This window comes from Scleropages formosus, chromosome 13 (assembly GCF_900964775.1).
Source record: "Scleropages formosus chromosome 13, fSclFor1.1, whole genome shotgun sequence".
In the NCBI taxonomy this organism is placed as follows: Eukaryota; Metazoa; Chordata; class Actinopteri; order Osteoglossiformes; family Osteoglossidae; genus Scleropages; species Scleropages formosus.
In genome coordinates, this window is record NC_041818.1 from 9,376,957 (window position 1) to 9,392,981 (window position 16,025).

The 16,025-nt window shown below is 44.9% G+C and overlaps 1 protein-coding gene across 1 annotated transcript in view; it reads right to left on the reverse strand.

The window, feature by feature from the left end:
* slc8a4b (solute carrier family 8 member 4b) overlaps nucleotides 1-16,025 on the reverse strand; it is a 55,095-nt gene continuing 39,070 nt past the window's right edge. The window contains exons 5-9 of the mRNA XM_018737162.2: nucleotides 5,977-6,083; nucleotides 4,277-4,401; nucleotides 2,597-2,696; nucleotides 2,201-2,473; nucleotides 1-1,366 (exon numbers count right to left, since the gene is read on the reverse strand). Of these exons, the coding sequence (XP_018592678.1) occupies nucleotides 987-1,366; nucleotides 2,201-2,473; nucleotides 2,597-2,696; nucleotides 4,277-4,401; nucleotides 5,977-6,083 (985 nt within the window). The 3' untranslated portion in view covers nucleotides 1-986. The remainder of the gene's footprint in view (nucleotides 1,367-2,200; nucleotides 2,474-2,596; nucleotides 2,697-4,276; nucleotides 4,402-5,976; nucleotides 6,084-16,025) is intronic.

Below are 16,025 nucleotides of genomic sequence, written 5' to 3' on the forward strand. Positions count from 1 at the left end.
TATTTTGATGTGTTCCATGCAAAAGTCCCACATATGAAAACTGCACCTTGCATCACATCCTCTGTGACAAAAAAGCCATTAAGGAAGGGGTCGGGGTCACGGATCTCGTACTGTGTTGTTTTGAGTTTCCCTTAGCTGTTCTTTTCCGCCTAAACGAACGTCTGCTCGTTTTTCTAATACACAGAAGAGTCATGTAAATACACAGTAAATACAGACAAAATATACAGTAATCACAACAATCACCTTCAGATAGAACAGCTTTGTGCTGCATAAGGCCCTCCCTAAGGTCTACTGCTCTCGATTATGGTGCCCGTGATGCGGTCATGTCAACCAGTTAACTTCCCCAGGACGCCGATCCAGTCCACTGACAGCTATGAGTGTGTTCGGTACTCGCTGTCACTCCCCTCCCACTATCCACCGTTTCTCAGAACCCTCAGTTCCTTTCTTCGTCAAATAATTATTTTCTTCACAGTTTCACAACAAGACAAGCACATGACACTTGAAAAGGAGGCTGGATTGAGACTGTTGGGGCAGAAAAGGAAGAATTTTGCTTCTGCTTTGTATTGCAACTAAGTTTCGCTGTCTTCTAGCTGAAAAGATGCAGAAGGTACTGCGGTGAGGGACCGTATAACCTAGAAAAAGATTTCACCTTGACTGAAAGAAAATCTGTCCAATGCAGACTCGTGGAAGTTTACGACAGGGGCAGCTGTCGATAAAAACACGCGTCGATAGCAAGCACACCCTTGCACCACACAAGCCAAGGCGTTGCTCTGGTCTCAGCGAAGCTCCTGCGAGACTCAGCTTGCGCCGCAGTAGAGCTGCCCTCTATTTCAAATGGCAAAGAAGTACAAAGAAAATCATTCTCTGAAATACCAACAGAAATAAATACAAAAAAAACATAGTAACAAGAGTAAGGGAGGTTCAGGAGAGTTTTTGGGTGAGCGGTTTGTTGCCGACAGAGAGGAGGGCTGGGGTGAGCGGTGCTCTCAGAAGCTTGGTATGTGACAGTAGGCCTCCAGCGAGGCCAGCAGGATGTAGAGTAGCCAGAGGCCCACGAAGAGCAGGGTGGTGAGCAGCTTGGTCACCCGGGGCCCTCCCAGTTCTCCTCCGGACACACCGGGTCGCCTGCGGTACAGCAGCACCGACACGCACATCACGGCCATAATGGTGAACACGGTGACGGAAAAGGCCAGAGAACCCGGCGCCACGCGGAACTCCTTGCCCTTCGTGCGCCAGTAGACGGCGGCGATGGTCCAAGCCACGCCGATGCCCAGGAAGACGTTGACAGCGTTGCTGCCTGTGACGTTGCCGATGGAGGCGTCTGCATACTGGTCCTGTATGGCCGCCACCTTGCTGGCGAATGTGTCTGAAGGTGGGAAGGGGGTAGAAAACAAACAGCACAAATACGTTAAACAAACACCGACCTCCTAATTAGCGAGGAACATGGGTCTCCCTCAGACCCTCGCACAGCTACAGCCCCCCGAGATGAGCGGGGGAGAAGTGGCCGAGAGCCAAGATGGAGCCCGCTGGCACACCTGTCTGCACAGTGGCATCGACGTGCACACAAACACACACACACCAGCGGGAGAGTTTAGAAGTACATCTTGTGTGGAGCTCTCTTCTTGTTTAAAAAATATTCCAATGTGAAACATCCATTTAAATAAAATTGCCTAAACCGTGAAATAATATTGAGTAAAGGAAACATGACCCGATAATCTTCCAGCGCAAAAAACGGACGGTTGAGGAAGCCATTACGCTTATGATTCTCTTCATCAGCATTAGTTGTATGGCCTCTGTGCAGGCGAAACTGCTTCGATATTCCGACAGACTGAATACATCATAAATGTAGGCTCATATGATGGAGACTGTGCCGAATTTCACTTTTTAAAGCGGGAATTAGAGGCATAAAACACTATTTCATTTTTTCAGATAGTTTAAGGTGTCAGAACTTTCCCTGATGACCTGATGATTTAATGAACTATTTAAGTAAGTCACTAAAGGCAGAATTATTTGTCATAATTGTTACGTTCCCATGAACTCATAAGCTTGGGGGGGGAACTGCGTCAGCGTAGTTCCAACTTCTGGCATGTGACTATTTAATTGTTTTCAGAAGAAAAAGAGTCATGTTCGAAAATGGCCTTTCGTGGGTGACAGAGAGGAGAGCCACAGAAGGCAGCGCAGGGTGCGAGAAGAGGCAGACCTGGTACGGAGGTGCCCAGGGCCACAAACACCACAGCCGTGACCGTGTCTTTGAGGCCGACAGTGCAGCCGAAGTGGGAGGCCAGGTCTCCGGTGATGGCCGTCAACACTCCGATCAGCGAGATGGACACGATGAAGCAGGCCCAGCCGTTCCAGTACTCGGTGGGTGGCACGAAGGCGAACAGAACCTTCCAGAACACTGTGAGGAAATGCATGATGTAGTCGAAGCAGGAGGGCAGGCGTTCCTCGCCGCTCTCCTCCTCATCGTCGTCACCTGAAGGACAGAGGGAAGGGTCACGCCCATGGTGAGAGCGAGGGACAACGTGTGGTACGGAGGACAGTAAGGAAGGAGGACTGACGTGCATACAGACACGTGGGCAGAGGGGGGGGCACTGACCTGCGCTGACTGTGACGGCACTGACAAACTGCTCTCTCCAGCTGCTGCTGCCCACCACGAGTGCCAGGTTTGTCTTCTTAATCAGCTTGTCCACCGTGCTCTACACACAAACACCAGGGCTCAAAGTGCGTCCCTGGCTGAGTGCTCGTACGCTCAATAAGCCATGCGAACACTTACGTCTCGTATCAACAATCATCTCGGAGGAACACTTACATAACATCAACATTTGAATCTCTTTATGCAACTTATCTACTCCTGCAATGCATATAAGCAAAACACGTTTAAACAATGCCTTTTAATTTAATCCATCCTGGATATGTGCTCTTGCCGGAAGCCCACTTATTCCGGACTACAACGCTTCTTGTTTTCAGAGGAAGACCACTGTATGATCTTCTCATGGGCGCTCCTTCAAGGAGATCCCTGTGGACCCCATACATGTTAGTCAGTGTGTTTGTTGTGCTTCCTCTTCCTCAGAAGCACGTCTTTGTCCCAGGAGTCTCAGTTGCTGCTTCCGGTCAGTATGTCCACTTGCGTGTCCTCGGACCATTCCCAGCAGAGCGTGAATATTCATCTCTGGTAGGCCGAATTCCTCTTAATCCTGTTTTTTGGTTGCGTGACCATATCATGCTGCTCTGCTGAGTATTTCCACAGGTAAGTAATGAATTGTTGTTCTAGAGCTAAAAGCAGCTCTGAACTGGGCTGTGGGGATGGACTGTATGAAAGATCTGCCCGATGCCGTGCCTCGCGGTGCTGCTGCCCTCCCTACCCAGATAGGCTCCCAATGAGAGAAAACCGGCGATCCGGAGTTGGACGGAACAATAAGGAGCAAAAAGACTAAGAATTAAAAAATTACAGAACTCTCCAAGGATGGCACAGTGATGCAGCAGGTATTACAGGTGCCTCACGGTGCCTGGACTGTGGGATTGGGTATAGGTTCCATACCTGTAGAGTCTGTGTGGAGACTGTTTGCCCTCTCTGTCTTCACAGGGGGTTCCTCTGAGTGCTCTGGTTTCCTCCCATAGTCTACAAATGTATGTTTTTAGGTGAATTGGTGACTCTAGATTAGATGTAATGGGTAATGAGGGGCAGCCAGTAGTGTAGTCATTAGAGCTGCTGCCTCTGGATCTGAAGGTCGCGGGTTTGAATCTGCTGTAGTACCCTTGAGCAAGGTGCTTACCCTAAAGTTGTTCTAGTAAAATTATCCAGCTGTTTAAAAAAAATTGTAAGTGGCTTTGAAGAAGAAGCTTTGAAGCATTGTAAGTTGCTTTGAAGAAGAGTGTCAGCTAAATGAATGAAAGTAGATGTGGTTGAGTGTGTGGCTACACTGTGATGGACTAGCATCCCCTCCAGGGAGTGCCCTGCCTAGCCTAATGCTCTATACTTCCAGGATAGTCTCCACAACAGGAAAGCAGTTAACGTGGGTGAGAATTCTATGTGACTTGCTGTCCACCTTGAGGAAAAATACCTCGACCTTAGTTGATGTCATTAAAGGTTCAGGAAGCAATTAAGAATCTGTTTTAAAAAGAAAGCCTTCCTCTCTGTGTTCCTCTGCTTTGATAGAATGAAATCATTGTTAACATTAGCTTTTCATCATCACTTGTGTGTTGGGAGGGGTCCAGCAGCTTGTTTGTTGTCCAGCATTTGCTGCACAGAGACACCTCACTGCCTCTAATTTCATACCTTGAACTCGTATGACTCCTCGATCACCACCTCCAGCCGCGTGTGCTCACCCAGGCTGGGACAGCCCATCTTGGCCACCTCCTCCTCCTCAGCTCCCACCACCGGCTTGTTTTCATTGGAGTCCCCTGGAAGAGGAGCGTGACGCGGGACAGAAATGTCAGCCAGCTGGCTCTGCGACCTTCCCTGCACCCATTCTCGCTGAAAATGCTCAGCACGTAGCAGCTGTGTGGCCACGGCTGGACATGGATGTGAACGGTCCGGACAGACTGCAGACGAGCTCCAATTTCAAAACCTTACATCATCTAAAAAACAGGAATACCACCGGGAGATGGGGGCTCGGGAGGAGGAGGAGGGGTGGGAGTGGAGGGGCATTTGGGCAGTGGTTGAAACTGCCAACAAAGAACGAAGGAAGAGACGGTAAAGAATCAAAATGCATATTTATTCTGTTCTATGTCTGAAAGTGTCCAATAAATTCTTACAGTGGTGCAGATAACGGAACAGCACTACGGCATATATTGAATTACAGCAGCAATGCCAACGCACTGTATAATTAATGTGCACTTGTACCAAAATATTCGAAAACTCTGCACTAACACAAGCAAGTGGCAATGAGACCAATTATTTCCTGCTCCTATTCAATTCTCCTCCAGATATTAACCATTATTCCAAACCTAAGTGTTTTTTATGGTAATATAAGGTCATGCCTTGTCGTATTTAGGTAAAAGGGTTCATGCGCATGAATTTCAAAGTATGTTTTCTGCAAATTTGCCTTTACATAGCCTTCATTTTAAATCAATGTCCTCTTTGTTCGTTATTCTTCCTTTCACTTACTCTCATGCCAGGTTTTTTTAAATCTTATTGCCAGGTTTTTCTAAATCCCTGCACTCCGGACCCTGTTGCTTTGCCCACTGTTTCTTCACCAGAGGTACATGTGTGATGCATCGAGGGAATCTGCTAAGATCCTGCAGAGAGCATTATTACACTTCCGAGCAGAATGATTTTCATTAGAGACACCCATAAACAAAAATCATCATCATCACAAAATCAACAAAACAGAACCGTTCGTGCAGTCAGTTGTTTAAGAATGAAGTTTTGCTCGCTTTTATTATTTAGCCTTTTTCAAAGTCTGTTTCCTGCAGATATTTTTTATTTAATTTAAATTTCATTTAAATTTAAATTATGAACTCAAACAGCACTTTCAGATTATTCACTGTAATGACAAACACTATAGATAACATCTTTTATTGCATTACTGCTTGTACAATGCTTTTAATGCAAATGTATATTTTTGGTAATTTTAACGTATTAAATATGACTGTTCCCCTTATTTGACATATATAATGCCACGATTTGTATGATTTCATTGTCATCACTGTAAATAGTACTCACAAGTATTAGTAGTAGCAGTGATTTCCACTGTTATTTTGGCTTGAAGGTCAAGCAGCTGTAAAACTTGTATCTCAATGGACAAACACTCTTAGAAATATTACTAAGTCCACATGTGTGTGGGACCTGGAACGGCATCATTTAATTGGGTCCAAGAGTTACAGATTGAGGAGACGGAGCATCGTCACCGATGGCGATGAAGGTTGTTATAGAGCTCCGTATTGGTCTTTAGCTGATAGAAAAGGCCCCTCGGCAGAGCTGGAGTGTTGACCCCATCCACCCTGGGCCTCCCATTGAGACCCCACCTCACTGACCATGCTTTTGTCCAATCTCCAGCAGTACGGGCTCTCCCAGCTCAATGGTGAACATCTTGTTCTTCTCATACTCCTCATCATCAATGATCTTCACCTCGATCACCTTCCTGTAGAGGGACACAACGATTAGCTCTGCATGTACAATGTCAAGAGAGCAGTTCTTTCAGCACAACTGTACTTCCCATAAAGAACACGGTTGACAAAGTGCCATCTTCTTGACTTTTTCACACAGCTTTGTGTGACCCAGCAAATCAGGTCTGCTTTAAAAACAACTCCACCTCCTTTTCTCATTTTTGTGAACTGTCTCAGGTCGGTGTCCCTAACTACTATGCTACCTGCTGTCCTTATGCCACCAGTGCAACACTGTGTAGAGACAATGATTATATTTACACTTATTCATTTAGCTGATGCTTTTCTCCAAAGAAACTTACAGTGTTAGTCTACCTACAGCCATTTATACAGGCAGGTAATGTTACTGGAGCAATTTTAGGGTAAGTACCTTGTTCAAGGGTACTACAGCTGGAGGTGGTGATCAAACATGTGACATTTGAGTCCAAAGACCGCTCTAACCATTGCACTACCAGCTGTCCCACGTGCACAAATACGTGCAATCATGGGTACACATACACTTGTAAAACACTGGAAAAAATAGGAAACAGAACTGGGAATTTGGGGCATTTTCCCGCAAACAGAACAAAGAGTGCATTAAAAAATTAGTGCACTGAAGTGTGTCGACAGGAGGCAAATCTTTGCATGGATCCTGTGAACCACCAAATCAAATTCGTCCTCGAACTTTGGTTAAACTGCCGTGGTCATGATACAGATGCTATATTGGCTCATATCTACTTTAAATTTTACATCAACCACATCCCTGCACCTAAATCTCAATGTTTCAGCCGTAGTAACTGTTTTTGTAAAATATGTAAAATTGTTTCTGCTGCTTAATTTAAAATTTGTGTGTTGCACAAGGGGTAAAGGATGAGGTGAACAAGGGAAGAGAGGAAGCTACTCTGTAATCTAACATCTGTAGGAGAAAGAATGTTGCTCTACCTCTTTCAGTGACAAACCACCGATAATCACATCAAGTGCATAATGAAAGCCTGAATAGAAAGAGAGGAAGACACAGATGTTCGAGGTTGTAATGATTACAGGCTGTGAATAACGAAGATGGCTGGAGATCGATGCCAGGGGGACAAAGGCTTTCTCGTAACGCGTTTAGATTTTGGCGAGCTGAAACGCAAACACACTCGTATCTGCAATTCCAAGCTCGCATATTCATATACCTACACACCGATGCACATTTTGCATCACCAATCCTCTGTCCAAACGAACACGTATGAACAGCCACGGCTATGCAAAAATACATGCGTGTGGTACAGTTACAGAGCAGTGTCTAATTTACCTCGTGAGTAAACTGAATACTTTCCATCCATCGTCAACAACCGCTTGTCCCGAGCAGGGTCTCGGCGAGCGGGAGCCTTACCCGGCAACACAGGGCACAAGGCCGAAGGGGGAGGGGACACACCCAGGACGGGACGCCAGTCCATCGCAAGGCACCCCAAGCGGGGCTCGAACCCCAGACCCACCACACAGAGGGCACCACGCCAAATTGAACAGCTTTCATTTCTCAAAAGAAAGAGTGCCTGATATGGTTCTAAAGTGGTTGGATGTCTTCTTTTCAACATCATACATCATCAAGACCGAGCAACAGTGCACACAGAAGTGTATGAATGAGCAGCGATATGATATTGAGCATTTCTTCATCACAGTGGGGTTTTGGTGATCGTGTTTATCTTGTGTTGTCCTGCACACCGCGGCTTGTCACTGTGCATTAGCTGTTTTTGTGGGCTGGCAGCACCCAGGTCTGTAGGCAACCACGCCACCCGATCTCCAAAAAAAGTTCTAAATAGCGTGATGAAGATGCTACTCTCACCTCTCAGCAGCGCACCCCGACCCCTCACACATTTAAATGACATAAAATAGCTAAATTTATTTTTGTACCTGCTACACTATAATGGCTGTAGCCTACCTATATTATAGATTACACTTCCCCTTCAAAGTAATTCATGGCAAACATAAAATGTATGTAATAAAATGTCATTTAATAAAAAAAATAAGACAGAATTCTGACCCAGCTGTCATGTGCCATGTGACACAACAGTGCAGTTGCACTAATGTATGTGAACACACACACTGAGGCACTGGGCGATCTGGCCGTGTCGTCGTCCTGCATCCTCCAAAAGGGCCCTGCTAACGTCCAGCTGCCTCCAACACCTCCTGTGTCACTATGCCGTGGCCTCCTAATTTTGACTCCACTCCAGCAACTCAATTAAGGCCGCGTGTCCTTTGGGTTTTCTTACAGCGTTCATTTGATTGCACATTCAGAGGGCGGAGCCTGGATGCTATGCAACCCCGCCCTAATCCACGGAAGGTAGCCAATGAGGTGCAAGGATACAGGACTGTGTGTGACAGGCAGTTCAGGCTGAACCAATGAAGATCTTCCACATAGACTAAACTCGGGTGTACGGAAAATGATTTACAGACACATTTTCATTACAGCATTATGGATCCTGGGGGTTTAATTTTCTTAAGTGTCTCCTTTGATATTTTTTGTTTCTCGCTTTTAATGAACTCAGAATAAATCTTGATGAATAACTTTCTTTTTTTTGTTCTTGTCAAAAGGAAAGCTGAGGGAATCAAGTTTAAGACAAGATGTTTTGCCTTGTTGATTTACAGTATAGACTGAGAGATCCATTAACTGACAAACTGCATTTCACTGGTTAAAAAAAAAACAAACCCTTGCACATGTTCTGCGATGTCACCACAGTAATGAGCTTGAATACTGTCTGAAGAAAATGATTAGCCATTAATGTGAAACACGGCAAACCATTTAAGACGTACAGTTACAGAATTGTACTGAACCCCCGGGATTTACCAACAGCGCAGCACCCCGATCCACTGAGCTCTGCATTTGTGAGCGTGTAGTGGAGAGTAGCACGGAATTAGCAATGAAAATGAGAGTTCAGACACGCTATCGGGCTTTCACATGAACACACATATAGACCTTTACAAAGAGAGCAATGAGAATGAGAGGAAACGAAAAGCAGACCGGGAGAGCGTGTGGGGGAAGGCGCCGTCCTGATACATCATGGAGGACAAGACACTGAATTGTTTAATCATTTTTGTCTCAGGAATGTCACCAGCAGACAAGCAATTAAGATGAAACTGGAAGAGGTTTTCCAGAAATTAGGCGGATTTTATTTACGCTACAATTGCGATGAGAAACAACCGAGCAGCGCCTTCGTATGTGTGGTGCTCATACATACTTATATGCGGTAAACATGGGATAGAAAAAATATTGGGTTGGCATGACAACATGTAACAAGAGAATCTTCCAGTACTCACAAAAAAGTCAATGCCGGCAGAAGAAAAGATGGCAAGAGGGAGGGAGGGTGTCAAAAAAAGAGAAGAAAAAGGGGCTGCTGGGACAAGTTAAGAGAAAAAAACCTAACGGCATACATTCACACATAAAAAAAAATGTGAAACTCAAAGACATCACAAGAAGCCAGATGCACTGCATATCTGCACATGGCAGTGGCTCACCAGTGCAGTACAGTAACAGAGCACTAGCCTATTCCACCCATCAATACAACACATACATGTGCTCCAAGAATGCCGCACATGTACATAGCTCTTGGCAGGTTTATAAAGAGTGTGTGTATACACACACACACACACACACAGCCTGAAACTGCTTGTCCCAAGCAGGGTTGCAGTGAACCAGAGTCTAACCTGGTAACACAGGGCACAAGGCTGGAGGCGGAGGGGACACACCCAAGACAGGATGCTAGTCTGTCACAAGGCACCCCAAGCAGGACTTGAACCCCAGACCCACTGGAGAGCAGGACATGGTCAAAAACGCTGCACCACTGTGCCACTGCACCACCATATCCCCCTCCTTAATGGCACAGAATCCCTAGTGGAGCCCTCAGGGCATATGTGTGTGTGTGTAATGTAGCTCACACCTCTCTCACATGCACTGTACACACATTTAGGACAAACCCAGTCCTAGATAGCAGGAAAGGAACAGCACGCTCAAGAGCTGGGATGCCCTATTTGATCTTAGTTCGGGATTTAAATGTGAATCTAAAATGTCCAGTAGCAGAAGTGTACAAGTGCTGCAGAGGCTGCATGGCTGCAGCACCTCGTATGGATTTCCACAAGGCCGCCTCACTGGCTGAAGGAGCGTGCGGCGAAACGAGCGCTCGTTCAGGTTGGAGGTGCTGAGGGCCGCGGGCTGCTCCCAGCTCCTTTCGCACACCCGCTCTGTCCCACAACAAATTAAGGTCAAGCATCTAAAGGGAGACATGGCCTGCCTGAGCTCCCTCATTCAGAGCCTCTGCTGAGCCAAACGCCATGAATAATAGCTGGCCGGGGTCCAGACCAACAGCAAGTCTGGGAATTTTCATTATTTATGAGGCGTTCATGTTTTCTTAACTATACCACCTGTTTTTTTTTTCCAAGAAAGAGAAAACGGGCCAGAACTCAAGAGAACAGAAAATAAACATGAGCTGTAGCTTCCTGGGCACGCCGCACGTGGTCGAGGCACTGCTGGACTAGTGACGTTCTCATCGACTTTAATCAGCAGGTGGTACATTTAAGGTGATCGTGACGCTCTTCTCGGGAAGTGACACGGAAAAGTGCCCTGTGTGTTTTCCCGACACTCTGCACCACCGTGCTGCTCACATCTCCGGCGCCTTCTCTCCTCTCCTCCCTTCCTGCTGTCTCCAGCGCCACCAGTCCAAATTAGTAACTGATACTTAGTCACACGCAAAAAAAAAAAAAAAAAAAACTATATAAAATGTAAAAAATCCCAGAAGCCATTATCAAAAAGGCAACACAGTACTATTTCTGTCAAAGTCAGAGCCATCGCGCAATTCATCCACACATCTTCACAGATCTTGGATGACTGGATATTGGAATGACGTGGCAGTCCAGTGCATCACAGCATTATTTTTTTCAGTATGATTTCCTGAACTGCAAAAAAAAATAAAGAAAAACCAGCAGAGGAATACAAATTGTGAAATTGTTACAATATTTTAATATTTGAAGTGATATTGGCTAACATAAAACCTTTAGTAATAACAGTAAAAAATATTTGTAGGTGCTTTTGATAAGGAAGTGTTGTAAACACCGTGCCACCTTCCAACGCTGCATGTCTGTTTTCATGTCTTGTTTTTCCATAGGGTGCTTTGTTTAATAAAACAAAAAATGTTATGTATGTAAACCAAAATTACTATTATGTCAAGATATTTTTGAAAAATTACGCTGGAAATCAGTTGGTCCACCTTTCCGTGTTTCTGAATAAACATCGGTGTGTACAAACGTAAATAAAAGTGTGCACACGTGAGAAAAAGCGCGCATTGTGCATATGCATCATAAGATACACACAGCAGATATCGTCATACCTGCTAGGGTTAGGATTATAAAACTTGCGCTTCCTGGAAGGAAACTGAAAGAATGTGTCGAAAGCATAAATGCTTTAGCACAGTCGTAAAAGAAGTCCTATCTGCAGTCTACGTACTATTTCTAGTCTAATGCAACTCTATATTTTCAAGAGTTGTGGAATTGAAAGAATTATTTTTGGCATGATAATTGAGCCACTTTGAACTGAACTAAGTGGAACAGAGAGCGAGGGAGAGGAGGGGATTTAAAGGGCTCACAGAGATAGAGAGAGGAGATTTAAGTAGCTCGGGACGACACCACACCTTCGGGGAGCGGGTGTCTCGCAGAGACAGTTCATAATTACTGAGAGAGGGGAAATCTTTGCGATATAATAAGACCAAGAATGTAATTAATTTCAACACAGTTCACTTTCCTGACAGGGAAAACTCTTAATCACCTCTGTCCTCCTTAATTGTTTAACGTGTGTATGAGATTTGCGGAGGGAGATTAAAAAATGGAGTGTAGAGACCCTGAGAGGAGAGAACAGGGAGAGATGGAGGGAGGGACAGAAAGAGAAGAAAAGGAGATGTCTGTGGGACCCCTGAACTCTGGTACATCTACTACTGCAGTGCTACACAGAAAGCAGCCCAGCGACGCAGTGTGACCCACCAGTCACTGATACACAGCATATTACACAGGAACACAGGACAAGGGTTTCAGTCTCAGTCCGTGGCAAGTGGGACTGCTTATCCGTCGGACCCAATGCGATGGGAGAACTGGCAGCACTGTGCACACGGCCTGGCCGTGACTCAGTCCGATAACCTCGTACACACTCCTTGAAAATGCGTATTGCTTTTATACCGAATGGCATCATATATCGTACAGTGCTTTTGTTTTTCAGTTTACCTCGCACCCTCTGACATCAAAATGGCCCACTCGCTCTGTTCGTTTCCCAGATTGATAGTATGTAGAAAGCTCATCATTTTCCATAGTAACGTAGCCGCAAGCAGGACTGGAACGACTCGACTGCAGCACAGCCAGGAGTCTCAGGCACCGGCTTGGAGAGCTGTCAGACACACAGGTCAACAGACACACAAGTCAGTAGAAAATGCCTGAAAGACGGCAGGTGGATCAGACATGGAAAATGTTCCCGCACTCAAACGTATTAAGATCATGCAAACTTGGAGAATTTAAGGCAGCAGCTTTATTTTGCTGGCACCAATATTTTGTTCCGTTTCTGTGCCTCCTGGGAGATGACTGTGGAGCGTGGCTCCGGTGCACAGCGGAAGGGGACGGGGAAGAGGGGGCTCAGCCAGGCGCTAATTTGCACCAGCGACCCACAACCTACATGGATCCCTGGCTCCTAATTACAGGCTCCCGCAGCCAGCGACGGCCCCAGCACAGCGCCCTGGCTGGCATAAAGAGCACTCACCAGGGACAGATAAACAAACCAGGGGAAGTAGCTGTGTGTGCTGGAAAGAAAGACACGCCAGTGTGCTCCTTGGCCTCAATGTGCACTCATTAAATTGTGGTCCTGGACTACCGGGATACTGAAGCAGAAAAGCTTTGCACTTGTGTGAGTGTGTGTGTGTTTGTGTGTGTGTTTAACATGTTGGAGAACACATTTGTGTGTTCACGTGCATAAGAGAGTCAGAGACAGACAGAGACAAATCACTAATAACACAGTCAATCCCTGGGTAAATCCCAACAAGGGTAGGATTTAATCCAAAATAATCTCTCTATTACATAAGAAAACTTGTGAATTTGCGTGGATGTTCCAGTTCATTAACACACTTTAAAGAGAGTCTTGAAACCGTCATAAATCCATTTATAGACTTTGCTTAAGCGAGAGCTCACTTTCGCAGCGATGACAGAGTTTAGAAAGTTCCAGGTTGAACTGAAGGGCCCCACCTAGGAAAGAAGGGACAGTCTGTTTGTCTGTGGCCCGGGGGTCTGCAGAGGGGGGTAGAAAAATGGACTGTCTCCTTGCCATTTATCACCAAGCACCAGTACACAGAGCCAGAACAACTGTGGGAATCAGCTCATCGCACCTCACAAACACGGTACATAAATTCATTTTTAAGGGAAAAAAGGTCTCCGTACAGACAAAAATCTACAATGTTTTTAAAATATAAACATGTACCACGAAGGCGGGCTTCCACTTTCTCGTTTCTTTCAGTACAGGTTTTGCCAGATCGACTTTGGATGTTGGGTTTTAGGAAGAGCCTTGAACGAAGGAGGCCTCAACAGGCGGTCCAAAGGCAACCAGACTCCGTACGACAACTGGAACCCTCAGCAAAATATTGAAACATAGCTACAGCTGAAGATGAATGGTGAACAAAATATTGCAGGAACGGCTACAGGTGCCTTAGTTAAAGTACTGTATTAAACCATTTTCTATAGCATGCCTCATCTAGTTTAATTTCATTTTTGTCAAAACACTGTAGGTAGGTATGTTCATTTGTTTTTGAACTACTGATTTATGATCAAATATTGAGCTTTTTGTTTTCATATTAAAATGTTGCCACAAAATAACAAATTTCACTCCCTGATGAAGATGTATCCATGTGTTGTTCAGATTTACTTTTGCTTCTCAAATTACCATTATTTCCTTTTTTTAAAAAAAAAGATGTTTCCAACTTAATATTTTATGATATTAAGTTCAGGGGGACACTGTCTAGGTCTTTCTCTCTGCAAAGCTCATGGACACCATACCATTGGAGGCACTAATCTCCGCATTATCACAAGATTTAGGCTTTATTTACAATATTGTTCTGCTATTTCTGTTATAAAGGCTATTTGTATGATTAAAATAATTTAGTTGACAATTCCATGGTGATGGTTTATAACTAAAAGTTAATATTAAGGGGCAGCAGGAGGCATAGTTGTTATACTTCAGTGAATAGTAGGTAGTGTAGTGGTTAGAGCTGCTGCTTTTGGATTCAAAGGTCATGGGTTTGAGCCCCTATCTCTAGCTATAGTACCTTTGAGCAAGGTACTTACCCTAAATTGCTCCAGTAAAATTACCCAGTTGTATAAATGGGTAAATAATTGTATATTGCTTCGGAGGAAAACGTCACCTAAATGAACAAATGTGAATGTAGAGCGGTTGCCTTACTCTCAACGGACCCAGGATCAAGTCCCGCTAAGGTAACTACCTTATTTTGCTTCAGTAAAAATGACCACAACCATTCAAACCCTACTTGAAGAACAGCAGTCATTACCTCCAGAGTAACACAGAGGTTAATATGCTATGTTTAGTCAGAAAATAGCCAAAATAATGCCAGCTAGGGCAGCAAGTAGTGCACTGTTTAGAACTGCCACATTCCATCTGACAGACACAGGTTTGAATCTCACCTGTTGTAAGTACCCTTCAGTGAGGTACTCAACCTAAATTGCTCCAGTACAAGCTGTATACATTTAAAATGAATACAATGTCTGACACGAGCCGTTTAACAGAACAAAAATATCTTTTGTGTTAGTAAAGTAGTGACATCACAGGTAAAAAGGCCTTTGTACAGAGTAATCAGCCCGTTGTATGTAAAAGGGTGCATAATTTCACATTTTACTTTCACTTATTTCACTTCACAAATAAGCCATTGTGGTGATGTTTCCTGAACGGGACTCAAAAGCTAAGTTTATTTAGCCATTTTGTCATTTTAACTTTATTTTACCACAGCCATTCTAAGATTTTTTACATTTTAAATATGCAACTGCGACTAAAGTGATTTTGTTTCGATTTCATTATATGTGTGTTTTCATGGAATACGTGGCGTAATATTTTTTCATGGAAAAGATCAGTAAGGATGTTTTTAGCTTTTTACAACCTACTGCGATTCCTGATGAAGAGTGCAACATAATTTAGTGATACACATCGCCATGAAGGCAACATGATATGCATTGTGAGCACATGACTACCAGTGATTCCAGGGTGTATCACATGGAAACTATATTAAATATAGTTCTGTGCTGTCTGCAGTTCCATTCTGGGAGGATCCCATCAAAGAAAGATACACACAGCAGGGGAAACACACCCAACTAAATACAGAGAAGTACCCATAGCAAGCATTTAATGTGTGTGTGTGTGTTTGTGTGTGTGTATCTGCGGTTGACAGCCTCCCTCTCCCTTTCATTAAGCTGGTTTCCCAGTGTCCATCACTCTCCATCTGTGTCTCAGTGGCCTGTGGGCAGGGTGTCCGGTTCCCCGGTTCCTTCCTCCTCTCTCCCCTCCCCTCCCCTCCCCTCCCCCCACACATGGGGCACATTTAGATTTTTGTTTCTTCTGTGCTGCCAACGCTTGGGGCTGCCAGCACGTCGTGGGCCCCCAAGCAAAGCTACAGTGAGGACAGCGAGGTTTGGCGAAAAAGAGCGCAGCGAGTGTGGCGGCACACGTCAAAGGAGTGGGGGAAGTGACAATATTTGTTAGTCCTACTTCTCTAGAGTTTGCTCGCCATTTGGGGCAGTTGAAAACAGGTGTAGGTGCAGGTGACACAAACATTCTGAGATTCCGGTAAACGTGGTACAAGAGAATTACACAGTGTCATCCCGCGGTGTTCATCTCCTGTACACCTCAATTATAGGTTGCACATATGAACCTGATCACC